The sequence below is a fragment of the Ciconia boyciana genome, chromosome 6 (assembly GCF_034638445.1).
Source record: "Ciconia boyciana chromosome 6, ASM3463844v1, whole genome shotgun sequence".
In the NCBI taxonomy this organism is placed as follows: domain Eukaryota; kingdom Metazoa; phylum Chordata; class Aves; order Ciconiiformes; family Ciconiidae; genus Ciconia; species Ciconia boyciana.
In genome coordinates, this window is record NC_132939.1 from 34,800,483 (window position 1) to 34,817,390 (window position 16,908).

General features: G+C 35.7%; 1 protein-coding gene across 4 annotated transcripts in view; it reads right to left on the reverse strand.

The window, feature by feature from the left end:
* GPHN (gephyrin) overlaps positions 1 to 16,908 on the reverse strand; it is a 303,926-nt gene that overhangs the window by 106,136 nt on the left and 180,882 nt on the right. For all 4 annotated transcript variants that reach the window (XM_072864401.1, XM_072864398.1, XM_072864400.1 and 1 more), the window contains exons 5-8: positions 15,021 to 15,115; positions 10,432 to 10,498; positions 6,003 to 6,275; positions 4,617 to 4,724 (exon numbers count right to left, since the gene is read on the reverse strand). In XM_072864401.1, coding sequence (XP_072720502.1) covers positions 4,617 to 4,724; positions 6,003 to 6,275; positions 10,432 to 10,498; positions 15,021 to 15,115 — 543 coding nt within the window. The remainder of the gene's footprint in view (positions 1 to 4,616; positions 4,725 to 6,002; positions 6,276 to 10,431; positions 10,499 to 15,020; positions 15,116 to 16,908) is intronic.

Sequence of the window (16,908 nt, forward strand, 5' to 3'; positions counted from 1 at the left end):
CTGTCTCTTCTGTTTGGTTTTATCACCAGTTCCAAAGAAAAGAGGTAGAAGAACGCATTTAAGGATAAAGCTTTTCTTAGCTTTAATATACCAAGTCTTAGAAAGTCTGGTCCTTCTTATTACTGCAGTATTTGGGCCCAGTCACGCAGATGTCACACCAGGTCTATAACTGACTGGATTGCTAGTTTAACATAATGATTAATTTTTTATTTTTGTGTAAAATGGTAAGACATACGAATGATAAATACCTCAGATAGGAGAACTGATCTCTAACATTAGTTCTACAACACAAAATGCAGCAGATAGTCCACTATAACACTCTCTACAAAGACTTATTCTGATTTTATTTTCATGATTTTAACCTCTTCCTTTTTCAGAGGCAGCACTTCTACCAAATCAGATTGCTCTTACTTCCTGCAATTAACTTTTCTATCACAACAGACAAGAAAATGTAGAAATTCAGGTCTTTGCTGGAATACATATACACATAGTTTAAGATCTTTCTCGTCATTAAGAATTTCTTAGCTCAGCCTGATGTTCAAGTTCCAAGAGAACCACCAAAAGAACTCCAATGTTTGGGGGAAATGGCAGTAGCAGACAATAAAAGGAAGCAAGAAATGAAGATCCACTGACAAGCCAAACCACTAATAATGGACATTTCCGGCCAGGATTTTTTTTAAATGGAGATGCTGTACCCAGTTTGCATCTAGGCATTTTGACCATTCTTGCCTAGTAAGGCTTTAGGGCAAATAGAAGCCACTGGAAAGTACCTCCTTCCAGGAACAAGCTTGAATCCTGGCTTTTAAAATCTGTTGCATCCTTAGGACCAGTGTCAGGATATTAAGACAGCTTTGTTGCTTGTCTCTGTGCAGTTAAATTAACCAATCTTAAGGCTCAAGTCATTAAATACTGCTTTTTTATGTCATTTTTTCCCCCTCAACTTCCTTGGTTCCCATCTATAAATAATGACTATGTCTAACTTAGCAACCTTGACTTAGAGATACTGGGTTATACCTAGGGGATCTTATTTCACCATAAACCTTCCGCCACCCATTAGAGTTTCTCATGTTTATAACCTGTTTGTAAGTTGTGTGGAAACAGATCTTGTTCTCAGTGTGCCACCAACTGCCTGCTTTCTGCTCTACTGCTGTGTTTCTAGACTGACAGTATTTTTTGCCAGTCAATTTCTGTCAGCATTTAAAAACCCCAAACTTTCCTGAGAAGATCTTTCAAGGCTAAGTAACTTACGCTGTGATTTCCACTATAAATTATGAAGTCAGCAGAGTTTCTCTTCACTATGGACGATTATGCTGGGGATACCTTTCTCTCCAGAAACAGTGCCTAACTGGCCTCTACTTGGAGTATTCTGATTTGCAAATGGCATATTAGAGATGTACTATAGAGGTAAACAGGGACAATGATATTTTGATCATGCAAAATGTTTGTAGTCAGAAGCACCATTTCCCTTCTGTTCTCTTTTTCTCCTGAAATCCCATCTTAAATATGTTAAACACACAAAAAGGCTGACATCCCTAAGTTTTATTTGGCATAGCTCCAATACTACCTACAACTTTTAATGCTTCCTTTTAATCTCCATGACTAAGGACAATACAGCAAAAAATTACATTTTGATAAAGGCATAAAATAAAAAAAGACACAACAGAAGAAAGTATAGTTTTAAGTCTTCAAATAAGACACCTTTTCTTTACCCTCCTCTGATAAAAAGCTGCAACATCTTGATATGATTGTGTATGGGTCCATTACCTCTTTTACATACTCCAAGATCCCACAATACAAATATAATATTGCTTTTGCAAATGATACTATGATCCAGTTCTCCCTGGGTTTACCCTGGTTACTCTACAGTAAGCAGATATTACATATTGTTTCATCCCCTTCAGGCAAGTAACTGTGTTTTTTTTTTTCTATCCACCATATCCATCAATCATTGCTTCTAAACTTTTATCCAATATCACCTTTTTCAGAACAAAAACCTCTCTCTGCAACAAAGTGGCTGAGACAATTCCAGTCTCCATTGAACTGCATGTGAAGTACTAATTTTTGCCTGTGAGAAAATTAAAATTTAAGTAAAATTTCAGCCAGGGCATTAATCCAAAAAGGAAGCTGAAGATAAAGGGAAAAAGATTATTACAGGCATTTCATTTCAAAGAGAATTATTCCCTAATCACCACCTTTACAGAAAATACAATTGCCATAAACCAATCCATATATAAAGCTATCTAGAACTCTATGTTTCAGCTTGCTACCTTCCGCAGACACAAAATCTCACTGAGAGAATTAAGTTAGTTCACAGTTACAAATTTTGCTCTCAAGAAGTTTATTTCTCTAATATGACAGTAGAGGCTGTTGTATTGCTAAAACCAGCATTAATATTCTCTTTAAACCACTACAACCTGCTGATTCCAGAGAAGGTACTAGTATGTATACTGCATAAACCTAAATATATAAAAAATGTAACGGATATATACTGTTCATTAAGTGAAAGGGACAACAGAATATGATTGGTATTTCTATGCATATGTTATGTGATATGGGGAATGTCTCATTTTTCTCACCTACATTTAATAAGTTTTTTTCCTTTTAAAATAAAATTTAGGCAATCTAAGCCTCTAATCAAGGCAACTTCTTGTTAACCCTGTTAAAGAGGCTGATAAACCCATGAGAAATTTCTGTTTCCTGGAGGCTGGAAATCTGCAATAAGGGAGGAGCAGGAACATTATCGCATTTTGGATAGATTTTTTTTTTTTTTTTTGAAACTTTCACAAAGTCACACTCTGAGTATTTGTGATGTCTCCTCTTAAAATTTTTCACCTAATTTGTCAGTTTCAAACAAATTTAATAGAGGACAGAGGTCTCAAAACTCTAAATGGGGTACAATAAAACTAAGTTCAGTGAAAATAGCTTCTGTTTGCGCTAGCTGGAGTAGAAAACCTGTTTAACATACTGATGGAGAAAGAAATGAATGAGAAATTAATGAAGTGACAGAGAAAGATATCCATCATATCCATCAGTCATTGCTTCTACAATTTTTATCTGATATGACCTTTTCCAGAAGTACTTTTATATTGGTTTAAATATTTGTGTTTTCAGATTAGAGAACTAAGTGTTGACAAGAAGGGGAAAAAGGAAAAGATATTGAGCTCTTTATTCTCTTTTGCCCAGGACTGGAACAAAGATTGACAGCGCTGGTGAGGTACTAAGAAAACAAGCTGTAGATGGTAATTACTATGATTGTTATACAAGAGCAAAAATGTCTAAAAACATAGAGAAAGGACAGCCTAAAAAAACCAACAACCTTCTGAAAAACTAGCCACTTCCTGCTCTGAGTTTGAAGATCTGATTTGGATTACAGAATGTGTAAAACAATAGCTCAAGAGTAATTTGCAAAAGGGCACAGAAGCCTGGATGACAGCTTAACAGCATGCTTCAGAGAGGCTGAATTCACTAATTTACTGACACTGAAGAATATGGTGCAAATTCTAGTTTAATAACATCAATTAAAAAAAAAAGAAACTATTGGAATAACTGTGTGTATATGTATGTATGTATGTACACATATATAGCTTCATCACAGGTGTGTGAACTTTAAAGCCTTCACATTTCCTAAGTGACTTTTCAAGAAACAGGGTCATCATGTTTTAAATACAGAGGTGTTACGCTATTTGATTGATGGTTTAAATTACTATTTGCCTATGGGAACAAGAAAGTGCAGCCTCTGGTCATCAAATCTACTGACATATTTTTCCAAGAACTTACACCCTGTTTGCTGGCTGACATGGAATGAACGGGTCAGATAGCACAACTCTCTCTAGGCCAACTGCCTTCCTTAGGTTTGTCAAACTACAGTTATTAATACAGTAAATTACGTTTCATTCCTGATGATACTGTAGCGATTATTCTGCCTTGATTCAAGCCTAGACTAAACCTTTGGGAGATGGAAAATAAAGTACAGTATTTTGTTAGAGCCTGAGTTATAACCTCTGGGTTATAATAAACTAAGTCCTTTCTACCATTCATTGAAATAGTTGCCAACTATTGACTAAAATGCATTAATTTATAATAAGTCCACTGTATCCTGACTCAAGTCTTTTGTTGAGAAGTTCTATTTCTAAACAGAATACAAAGCTAAGGGGAGAAACTGCAAGTGATGAAAGCAAACTATGAACAACCAGTGCAAATGTTGCATTATGTTGACAAACTATTGAGAGAAAAAAGCAAAGCCAGGCAAACAAAGGGGGAAAAGTTACCAAAATTTCATAGCTCTAAAGCAGTAATTTTAGGAGATTATTTTAATTATATGCAATTATTGAGTATATTAGATGATAAAGCCGATGACTAATCAGAAACACAAGCTTTATAGCGATGATTATCTCAGCAGCCAAATGATTCGAACTGACAACGCACACGAACTTTACCTTGTTTAGCCCTATATCTTAAACAGAATATTTTCTGTAGCATGTTCTCTAAAAGATAGCACTGATGTGTCTTTGCTGGAAGAAAATAAATAACACTGTCTGTTCATACAGTAGATTAGGAGGCAGGCAGTGTATTTTTAGCTACTGTTAGTGCAAAAGCCTCTTGGAAGTGTCTCTTACCGGTTCTCCTGCACTGCCTGCTGCGTGATGGCAATAACTGATGAGACCAGGGATGGGCTGTTCACCTTTTGCCATGATAACAGCTGAACTGGTGTAGGATGGATGCTTCTAATGCACAACACATAACAGCTATGAATACAGTGACTGGAAAACACAAAACTATACAAGCACATGACTGAAAGGGAATGAGGTGAAAACAAGTGTGACACTGAAATGCCAAGCTTATATGAACACAGCTAGTTTAGATCTCAGGTATTTTCTGCCTTTAAAAATTGCACATATTATTTATCTTTGCCTATGTAAAAATAAATTAATCCATTTGAAATTTGCATTAATAAAAACTGAAACTTGCAAGTGATAATTACCTTAATTCATCCCTGAAAAGATACATGTAATCAGGATTTTCTGTACATGAGGAGATGATCTCCAGCTGCAGCTGTCTTAGAAATGTCAAGATGTCTCAGACCTGAATTCACATTTCTGGAGTCAGAATGTTGCTGCTTTGGTTTAGAAATTGTTGAATATAATTTTGAGTTACTTAGACTTTCAATTCCCACGATAGGAATTAAAAGTACAACTTGTAGAGTAAATATAGAACAAAGCAGTTTGGAAAAAAACCTTTCTGAACACATAGGAATACATTGCCTTTCCATTTTAATACCGAAGACATAAAACTGAGGTACATATTTATATATTGCTTCAAATAATATGATATTTCTTTGGAAAACATTTAAAATTTGAACCAAAGTAATTTGCAAGTGTTATCTAATTTTTTCCTTTTGTAGTCTCAAATTTGTTATTTTGGTTTGAGTGATGTTGATCTATAATTACTGGCTAAAGCAAGTCTACAGAGACAATGTGATGACTTTTAGTTTTGCATCAGAATTTCACATCTCTTATGCGGACATGCACATTGGAATACAGTAACCTGGATAGCTTATTACTTAACCTGCTACCTATCCATCATACTTTTTATCAATGTTTTTAGAAACCAACATTTTCTTTTCAAAACAGATATTATGGCTTAGCAAATTTTGTTGCAATTCCTTAATAAGCCACCTACTGGACTTTGCAGGTTCAGGCATGTGAGTACTTTGAATTATAAAAAAACCACTAAAAATAATCTGTCACATCAGAATGGTATCAAAAAAATGCATGTTATTGTCAAGATAATAAATAATATATACCTCCCACTGAAATTTGAGATCACCTACCAAAACAGTATGCATATACTTTTATGGAGCTATATTTCTACAAAACATACCTAAAATACATCTGTTTGACCACACAGACATCAATGTATAGTCTTAACATGCAAATGCATATTGGTGGCAAGTACCTGAGATAGAAACTAAAGGGTCTCTTAGGGAAACAAGCCAGACTCACCTTAGCTGCAATGGCTGCTGCCGTTATATGTGAAGAAGAACTATCCTCTGTTGAGGCAACTCCACTATCCTTCTTCTCTTCCTCCTCTTCCTCACACTGTACTCCTTTGTCTTCTGTCTGCTTATGAGGGCTGGTGGTTGGAGGAGGAGAAAGAGGAGGTGGTGGTGAAGGTAGATCTTCAAGCTCATCGTGTACCTCCTTTACTTTTACAATGGCATCCCGCAAAAGATCAATGGCGTGAGGTAGGGCTGGCAGTATAAACTGAAAGCATTCCTATGCACAAGAAGAGAAATGACTATGAAAAGTTACCTGCAGAAGTAAATAGGGATTTTTCAGATTTACTCTTAAAAGGTATTCAGGATTTAGATGTATCTTTTCACCCGATCATAAATAAAACCTGAAATGCCCTATGCAATTGCTCACAGAGGGTAAAAAAACAAACTCAGAACCAGAACTGGGGACTATACTACAAATTTTTGCCTTTTTTCATGCAAATATAGTAAATTGTACAATGGGGCTACTGTAATTAAGCTAATATTGGATTAAAACTTTGGAAAACAAGAGTTAAATTTTCATGAATACATAATACAGAAACCAGTTCACAGCAGCTGGCAGAATGCTACAAAAATGCAGAATAAAAACATTAACGCTATCCCTGCAGGTACATTAGCTTCAAATCATTCCTATTATGTTCTTTCACAATTAGAGAACAATTCATAAGGGTTTCCATAATTATACTTTTATATAATTATATCCTTTTTTATTCATGGACTTATCCTATATACCGGAAGAATGACAAACTACACTGATGTCATTATAGTTCTATGTAACTCAGAAAAAATTGTTCATAAATAATCTATTTTTCAAACCTCTCCTTGCTCTATGATCTTAAAAAAATTAGAAAGTTTATTTTATATCACTGGCGAAAGCAAAAATGCAGACTCTGTATAACTGTTCTTCTTGTTCCATAATGGGCATATACATATATAGCTACCTCTGCTGCTAAAATATGCTATTATTTCATCAAATCAAAGAGGAACTTCAGGATATCATGCACTGCAGCCTCCTGCTCAGATCAGGGTCAATATAGAATTCAGACAGGTTGCTTAGGTTCAGTAAAGTCTTGAAAAAATCAAAGAACAGAGACTCCACAACCCTTCTTGACAACCTGTTCTACTGCTTAATTATCCTCAAAGCGATTTTGTTTTTCTTTTCTTTTTATGCAGCTGGAAGCTACCTTCTTCAATTTAAGACTATTGTCTCCCATCCTCCTCCCAGGCACCTCACTAAAGAGTTTTCTTCATGTCATTTGAGCAGACTGCATATAAACATTAAATTATTGGAAAATGATGGCCGGGTCACAAGAATGAATTGCCATGGCAGTGCAGTTAGGGAACATCCAAGTTGACACAGAAAGCTGCCATTATTCCTTTTGTTGCACTTCATTTTCGGTGTTGTTTCAAGCATAAGGAAGATTTTTAAAAATGTATTCCAACATTTTAGAGTATCCAGAAAATAAATAATGATAAACATTTTGTAAATAGATACTGTAACAAATATTTTCAATAAATAAAAATGACTATGTAAACAAAATAAAGAGCAAACCATTCATCAGAAATTACTCAAGTTTATATAAGCCACTTTGTAAGTCAAAAACATGACTCACAAACACTGTATTTCCTCAAAGCTTCTAAATAAGAATCCATCTTTCAGTCACTCCTTTAAGAGTAATGAAAAGTCAGAATACTTCATAGATTTAGAAATTCTTTAAACATTCAATTTGGCACTCTGAAGAACTGGAGTAAACTGGATGAGCATAGGGTGCTGTATATAATGAATAAATATTAAAATATATTTGTAAACATAGTAAAGAATTATAACTTCTAATGTAACTGCAAACCTCAGAGTTATTGTGCCTCCACAGTATTATTTTAAAAATGGTTTAAAATACTGAAGCATACAACCATCATTACTTCAGCAAAAATGCAGACCTCAAGTAAGTGGTAAACAAGGACAACAATCTGTGAACTGACCAATAATCATGAAAAGCTACATTAATGATTAACTCATTAGAGAAGCATGTCCCCCACTCCTACCACTGAAATAAAGCCTTGTTGGCTTGACTGTTGAGGAATAGGTTCCCAGTAAGTACTCTAAAAGCTCATGATATTTGTAAAACTCATTGTTTTAGGCAATTGTTAGTACAATTATGAAAATTGCCATAGATCCAGTGATTTCAATGAGTGTCTGGTAATTTCACACTTTGCCCTCTTTCATAACATTAAATACCTTTTGCAAGGCTAAAAGAATAGAAACAGACCGGAACAACACAAAAATGGAAGTATTCTACAGATCTTGATTCAGGGTACATGCCACACAAACATTCTCTGGAGAAAATATGTTTGGCATTGTGTCCACTTTTGAGATGGAGCATTTACACTGCTGCCATTTTCTATTAATATTTTAATATTTTATTAATGAAATATGTATACTGCTGCAATTTCATAGCTTTATATAAGCTTCTTATATGATTGTGTTAATATGATGGAAAGGAAATTAGCAAGTCATAAAAGAGAGAAATGAGATAAATTCCTGGTAACAACCCGTCCTATTTGGTTCTTGAGATCCAGCCTGTTATGGAACCATTTTCTCTACTATTCATCTTAAAAATCTTTGCTGAAATCCGATACTTTAAAGATGTTTCATATTAAAATAAATTGTGACAGAAGAGAGTATCATCGTGACAAGAACAAATAATCATCAGTTTATAAAAAGCTTGCTTGTATAATGAAATCATATGACATTTTTTTTCTTTTCCAGCAGAATTATCTTTTTTATTACTTACTTTATATCAAACTATTGTTAAAATACTTATTAACATTTTTCCATTTCTTTTCCTCATCCTCTTTCTACAATTTACCTATCTTCACAGTCTGATTGCCTCAGGGCAGAAAATGGCAATTTTTTTGTACCTAGCATGTTAGGAGTGCTACTGAATACAACAAAACCCATTAGAGACTGTAGGCTATTTCATCTCTTTCATACAAAAGAAGTATAGTCTTCTGAAAAAAATCTTCTTACTGGTGCACCAGTTCTCTAAGATATGGGGCCCATCGCTATGTTAAATACAAGTACATACATATGACTTCCCACTCATACCTGGAAGACTTTCAAGTAGGTATACTCCTGCCCCACCATCCTCCAATGCTTGTTGCATGTTTTGAACGCTTTTTAATTTATTTTCAATTACAGAGTCTCATTAGATTTCCTAAAAAGGCTCTAAGGAATGGTAGAATCATAGAAGGGCTTACTGAGTCCTTGAACTGAAACATGTAGACAATGTATCTGAAAACCTGTGATCGCTGCTTAAGATCATCGTATTCAAAACATTTCCTCTTCAACTTCCAGGTGACAGCCCACATAAACGTTCTTTATTTATCTCCAGACATAAGTCTTTCCAGCAACAGTGACTTCAGGGCCGTGTTGCCAAACACATACAGTACTGTCTCCTCCCTGATGGGGTACTACTGCTTCAGAAGACGTAGATAAACTACCAGGTACACATTTGTTAGAGGCCAGAGGTAGACATTTTTTAACAAGGCCACTGACATAGTCTGAGCCCTGGAGAAATACGTTCTCCTGACTGATGGGGGATCTACCTTAGCAGTTTTGTATCAGGCTGTACAGCCCACTATTCAGCTTAGCAGTATTTGTGTGGAGAAGGCTGTTTTTCTGGATCTATCAGCCAACTACACAGAAAGAGCGAGCACTGGAAAGACCTATCCTTACTAACACAAAACAAAAATTCCTCCTGATGTTTAATTGTGTTTCTCTCAGCTCTACAGTCAGAAAGTAGGCATGAATAAAAACACAAAGCCTAACTTCCCTGTCCAAACTGAGCAAAATGCAGGAAGAAAACAAACTGTATAAAGGATGTAAAGTCTGATACCCGTATCCAAAAGATTTTTAAAAATCCTCAGCTCTTAAAAATTATGTTCCTTTTTTTCCCTCTTGCTGACCACAAGTGGGCATATTCTTCATACTCCAGCAAGTTCTACCATACACTAGGCCTTCCTCTTACTTCTGTGTGAAAAAGAATGCTTTCTTGGAAGCTGTAGACAACACAGGGATCAGGTACAGGCTGACTAGAGAAGAAGGAGGAAGTGTAAGAGACCATTAGACTCTTCATTAGCACTGCTACGGTGAGCATTCTCTTGCACTACATATAACGCTGTCCTGGTCACACGGTATGTTCAATCAGATTGGAATTGTATCGTCCCTGAGTGAGTGATGGTGCGTTCAGTTATATGAAAATGCATTTCAATTCACTTTTGTAAAATTTGTTATAGTGGGTACTTTCTACCATTCAGAACAATGGGAGGTACTCAGCATGGGTCCTCAGTAGCAGATCAGTAAGAACACTTCTTACCTGTGACCCTTTCTTGCTACCTGGCAGATTAATTATGAGAGTTTTCCCTCTGATTCCACACACAGGTCTGAAAAGAAAGAAACCCAGAGTGAAATTCTTGCATGGAACTTTCTCTGCTGTAGAAACAAGAATAGAGCATTTAAGATAAATTCTGTTATTTATCAGAATTTGTAAACTCAATTCCCAACATCTAAAAATATTTGCTCAGGAGAAGCTGAGCTGAAAAAGCATCAAACAAGGTTGACAGAGTCTAACATTTAATTGATAGTACAAACACTGGCTAGATTTCCATCTTTTTTAGATCTGTGTAGCTCCCTTAATTCTATTGTTTACTTGCATCCAATACACTCTTTGATATAGTCCCTATTTGCTCATACACATGGTTCCTTTGTAACGTAATTGATGGTGTCAAGCACTATTTCCCTTGCCAGGTAAAAATACTAAGTCATGCTGGTTGCATTAATTCAAATAGTTCTTCTTTTTTTTAAAGCTGTAACATAAGAAAAGCACAGACAGAAGTAATTCTCAAGTGAAAATTGCACTTATGCAATTCATATCTAATTATTCCTAACAGTCTTTCCTTGCCCCTCAAAAAAAAAAAAGAAAAAACAACTATCAAGGATGGAAGGTTTTATTTTATTTTTTGTCTTTAGGGAATTCCTTTGGTCTTGATGCAGGGCTGAACTTAGACACCCAAGTGCTGAATGCTTCCTGTTGTTTAGAGCTTGCCTCTTCCTCATTTTACCTAAATATTTTTCAAGAAAAAAACAAATTAAAATTACTGCATTTTGTCTTCAGGTTGTAAAGAGTGCCTCCTGCTTTTCTCCACTGTTTACAAAACCAGTGGTAAAAAACCCAGGGCTGGGATATAAGGATAAGAAAAAAGTAAAAGGACGAAACCAAACCACAAAGATACAGAGGCTACAGTTGAGAAAAACTGTATAACAATCTCTTTATCAAACAAAAACATGAGCCATAAGTGAAGACAGAATAGAAAAGAAAACAATTTCTTGATAGGGCATTACCACAAATTTTGAGCCAAAGGACATGGTTGTGGGGTAGCCAACTTCCCTGGATTTCTTCTTACACAAATAATTCTCAGTGATTAATGTCATTTATTGGTAGCATGGCATTTTCTATCAGGGTAGCAAGTATTCCAGTAACATCTGTCAAAATGCTTACAATTAAATAGCACAGAGACCGGTTTTGTGACACAAAATGAACTGTTGATATCGCAGTCAAGCCAGCCTGAAGAGAAGTCTGATTTTCAACTGGCAGCTTCAATATGCCTGATTCTTAGCCTCTGTTTTCCCATATTCACTTCTTGCTCACTATATACCCTCAGTTAAGAAAGAATTCCAGGTAGTTGAGGAATGCTCTACTGCAATACAAAGATGAAGAGCCTGAGTTAAAGAAATGTGCTCATTTACTGTTGTTGCAGTAGTCAAAATTACAGAATGCAAACTCAATCCAGCAAATCCCATACACGGGATACAGTTTATGACAAGATTCAAAATAAAGGAAATAGGAATTATCCAGAGGAATTAAAATGAGGTGGAATTGTTTTGGCAGTTAGGTCCTTCAATAATCTCCTTCTTGGCCCTTTTATTCTGCTTTAAATAATTTCAAACATTATAAGCTAAATGACCAGTACAACCAACCAATAATATAAAAGGACTAAACCAGCAGCCATTCTCCTGAAAGCTATGAGTTTTGGCTGCCAATAATCACATTTAGTGGCTCAAGACAGAAATGGAGCTGCCAAAAATTTCTCAAGAGAGCATGCAAAAGTAAGTAAAAGTACTTAAGAACTGCATAGCTTGCAAAAAGCATTGTGTGTGCACTCACAACATAAAAGCACACAAAATGTGCATGCATTCTGGGTAATTTGAGAGATGAATTAATGATATTCCTCCACATGTTGAGCAGTTGGGGGATATGCTGTGGATCTCATGTTATCCTCAGCCTTGGGATGCAGTGGACAGAAATTTAAGAAAAAACCAAAAAAGTCTGAGAAAGAAGAATACAAATAGAAGCAAGGGAGTGGAAGGAAAAACAGGACACGGGAGAGAAAAAAAATGGATGTGGGAGGAAAGAAATACAGGTCTGATGCAGAAGTAGGAATGGAGAACATGATCTTTTTGGGAAAAAAACATGATCTCCCTGGGAAGAAGTTATGCTGGTAAAAGCAGAATAGATGGGCAAGGAGACAGAGAGTGCTTTAAAAAGCCTCAATAAAGACTGGCATGGCATGGGTAGTTGACAGGTAAGGAATCGAGTGAAGGGAAGAGATCATTCTGGGACAAGGACAGTTTTGGAAGGTCACAGAGAAGAAAAAGAAACACTTTCGGGAAACACGTAAAAGGTCTATGACGCTCTAAGATACTCCCTGCTGGACCTTTGGACCGAATCTGAACTATGAGAGTGTCACTGCCCCTCATTTGCCCGTAAATATCTGTGAATCCAGTCTACAAAGTAACTCACCACTTCCTAATGCTGGCCCACAGTCAGGAAGACAGCCTATAACTTATAATCATTTTTAAAAGTTCATGTGATAAAATTCAACATGATTGACCTAACATTTCCAAACCTGCAGGTGATTTATAGAAGTGTCAGCTTAATGTTGCATAACGGAACTTCTGCTTTTGTTTTTTTTGAAGAGTCAAAGAAATAACATGCAAAATTATCCATCAGAACTTCATTCCAAAATGAAGTCAATGAGAGGTAAGCTTAGGACAAGTGACATTTATGTTAAATACTTTGAAAAATTAGGATCTACATTTCTCAAACTGTGCACCTAAAATTAGTCTATGTTTTTGACCTTTCTTAACGTGTGCCTTAGTCCTCATTGTAAGGGGATTGTAAGATTACAACAGTACCTCAATTTGCAGAATTTTCTGTGAAAATATATTAATAATTTGTGTCTTAGAATAACAAATAATGTAAGAAAAATCCCAGATGAAGTGAGTCTGCATTCAGAGAAGATTCTGAACAAAGAGCACAAAAACCGATACAGGATTACACATAGGACAACCGAAACAAAGAAAAGTATATTTCCTTCCTCCATCTTAAGCATTTGCAGAGGGATTCTACAAAAAAAAAAAAAGTAATCATAACACACACGTGCATTCATGTAGAACTGAGATTGCACAAGAAACTGTAATGCTGTAATTTTGTAATTTTTGTGTACTTATGATCTGAACAGTGTTATAAAAATAACGGACTTTTGCATGCTGATTACTTTTAGGCCTGAAGTAAAGATTTTCACTGGGAAATTTTTTAAGGCCTAATATGATTGCATGCAGTGTCTTTGTAATGTTATCTCCCATTATTGTCATCAGTTACTACCGAAAGTGGTTGTAGTTTAAGGGACGTTTTCTTGCTGTATATACAGAAGAGTCAGGTTGCAATCCAGCATTTTGGTTCCACTACCATTACAACATCCTTTCAGCCATCCTGATCGCACCACATCCTAAATCAAATTTGGTAGTGTCATCTAAATGGCTATCCTTTTCTTGATCAGAAACAGAACAGCTAAATTAACCTTTCCTCTCCTTGTCGTAGTATTCTGTTATCCTTTCCCTTCAGATAAACACAAACTATCACATTAAAAATTATATCAGATAAAAAAAATAAACTACTTGCTAATTTGGACAGAATCTGAAGGTGTTAACTTGGTAATGTTGCCCTTTCAGATATGTGATACATAATATGAAAAGTTTTAGAATACCCTGTCGAATAACTAAACCTCTAATCTAAATGTCCTTTCAAAGTGTAAGTATCTGAATACAAAGTTGCAAATTTGAAAGTTCCTTCTTTATTTCTTATATAATTATTTTATTGTTATACGTTCATTATACAACAAGAAATCAAAAACCTGTAACAGCCATTGTTTCTTAGTTACCTTGAAATAATGTGCAAGCACAAACTAACTTATGAAAGGTATTGATGTTACTAAGTCTATCATAGGTAAAATGAGGTAAATGGAAGGAATAAAATAACAATCAACTCCAGAAAGAAATACAGGATAACAAGAGATGTCACTGATAAAAAAGAAACACCAATAGGCAGAGAAACAGTTACTAATTATTTAGTAGGAAATACCAAACTCTAGGAGTTTAAGTACTATATCTGGAAGCATGGGATAAAATACCATTTAACTTATTCAGAGCGCTTTTGCTGATCCTGGAATAAAAGCAATATCAAAACAATACATTTGTATTTATCAAGGTTTTTTTTGCTAAACAAAGCATTTTAGTACTTGATGAACAACATATAGAAGAATTCTTCACTCACCACCCAAACGCCACAGCTCTAGGATGAAAAGACAGCTGTTTAACAGCATGCATCAATATTACAAATAACCTGGCACAGAAAATACAGGAGGATACAGTGTCTAATGGAGACAACAAAGGGAATTAAATGAGAGAATGCAATTACCATTCTTGGAATTTGGCCACTTCTCTGAAGTCAGGACTTCTAGTCTTGATAACAATGGCAATCTTCACTTATTTGTGTATAGTCATTTCATGACAATGTGTATTTCTAAGGAAATAGTTCATCTCATATTTTGAAGGAAATAGTCTTACCTAGAGAGCATGCCCAGAGGAGTAACATTAAGTGATCCCATCAGCATTGCCAGGGCCATCCCTGGGGCTTCTCGCTCTATTACTTCTTTAGTGGCCTGCAATCAAAGATTGAATAGCAAAGTGAGCGAAGTACAAGGAAATGAAAAATATGAAACCAGCTAAAATTTGGGCAAGAATATCCTCTTTTTGTTTCTGCCAAGAGATGTCCTTGCTAAATTCTCAACACTGAAATATGTTAAAGAATTTTCTTTTGGTTGTGTAAAATAGGGAAAGACAAGGGGTTGGGAAGAAGCACTGTTAGCTGTATGGTAAAGACTCCTATAGAAAATGTTAAAAGTCAGGACCCTATATATATAGGAAATGTTAACCAACACCACATAAATAACAACAACTCCCTCTAACAGGAAGGAATGTTTGGGAATAAGCAAAGAAAAGACCAAATGTAATTGCCTTCTCTTCCTCATCAATCTCATGTGCATTTTCCCGTTGAGATTTTCCCAGGCATGAGAAGGGTGAATTGGTCTGCGCAGAAGACAGAACAAAAAATTTGCAAAGGGAAGCCCATGTAGCAGGCAGGCAGGCAAATAGTAAAATGGTAATGATAATGGCCACAGGCTGAGGCCTTCCCTTTTGATCATGTCAGCAAGACAGCAATTCCAAACAGGCCAGTGGCTTTTATTCACAAGCAGTCCATATGCAGTGGGCATTGAGAAGCCTGGAAGCAGAGTCTGAAAATTCTTGTCTTTTTAGTCCTTTTTCTACACAGGGAATCAGATGGAAAATTATTTTTCTGTGATGTGCACAACATTCTGTCCTTACTTCCTAACACAAGTTTTCCTAAATGCACAATCCGTCCAGTCTCCCAACCTCTACCTTTAGTTAGGACATAACACCTCAAAGGAAGGTTACAGTCCTACCCTCTCTTCATTTCCCTCAGTAGTTGCTGTTCAGTGGATCATCCTGTTTCATGTTCTGAAACAAGATTCTAAGTTATTTGGCACAACTAAAATGTTAGCAATGCTCATAAAACTGAGAAATCCATTGTAAAACATCAAGCCAAACTACAACGCTTTGATGGTACAGCTATCAAAATAGAAATAGAAAAGTACATCTTAAATATAAGGCACTCTGAATAAGCTAAATTTTCTTGGCAGTTTGATATAGCAAAAGAATAAAATAGAAGAAAACCAGACAAATTATTTTGTGGGAAGGATTACATTATAAATCACATCCTTGTACTTTTGTAAGCTCCCAGTTTACAAATAGAAAACCAAAGTCATAGAGAAGGAAAATGACAGAATTAACCCAACGGCATCCCTATGAGAAGGATCCAGGAGTTCTATACTAGCTATACAGCTAAAACACTTACAGGAAGCAATAAATAAAACTGGAAAAAAAAAATCCCTGAACAGTACAGATATTCAAGCGGCCATATTCTCAAACATTGCCACTAACATTTAACATGTTTTAAAGGAATATGTCAGTATCAGAAGACGTCAGATGCAGCTACCAAGTAAACCTTCAGATGTTTTATTAATGAGCAAACTTGCTATGTGCTCAGTTGTGGGAAGCAGGAACTTTGGTTTATACAAAACCAAGCAATTTTAATTCAGTAGCTGATACCACAGTCTCTTTTATTTCAAGCATAGCATGTTGGGTTTAGTATCTGCCATCCCCTACTCAGAAACAGAAAAGGCATATAAATACAACCCAGTGTCTGTATTTCTACACAGGGGAAATAAGAAGCAGCTGTCTAGGAATGATGTAGACAAAACCAAAACCTCTCCACTGAGGGAGATTGCCTAAAGACACCTGCTGAGGTATTAAATTATCAATCACATTAAAAACTCTTAAGACTATCCATAGACCTGATGATTTTTATAGCATA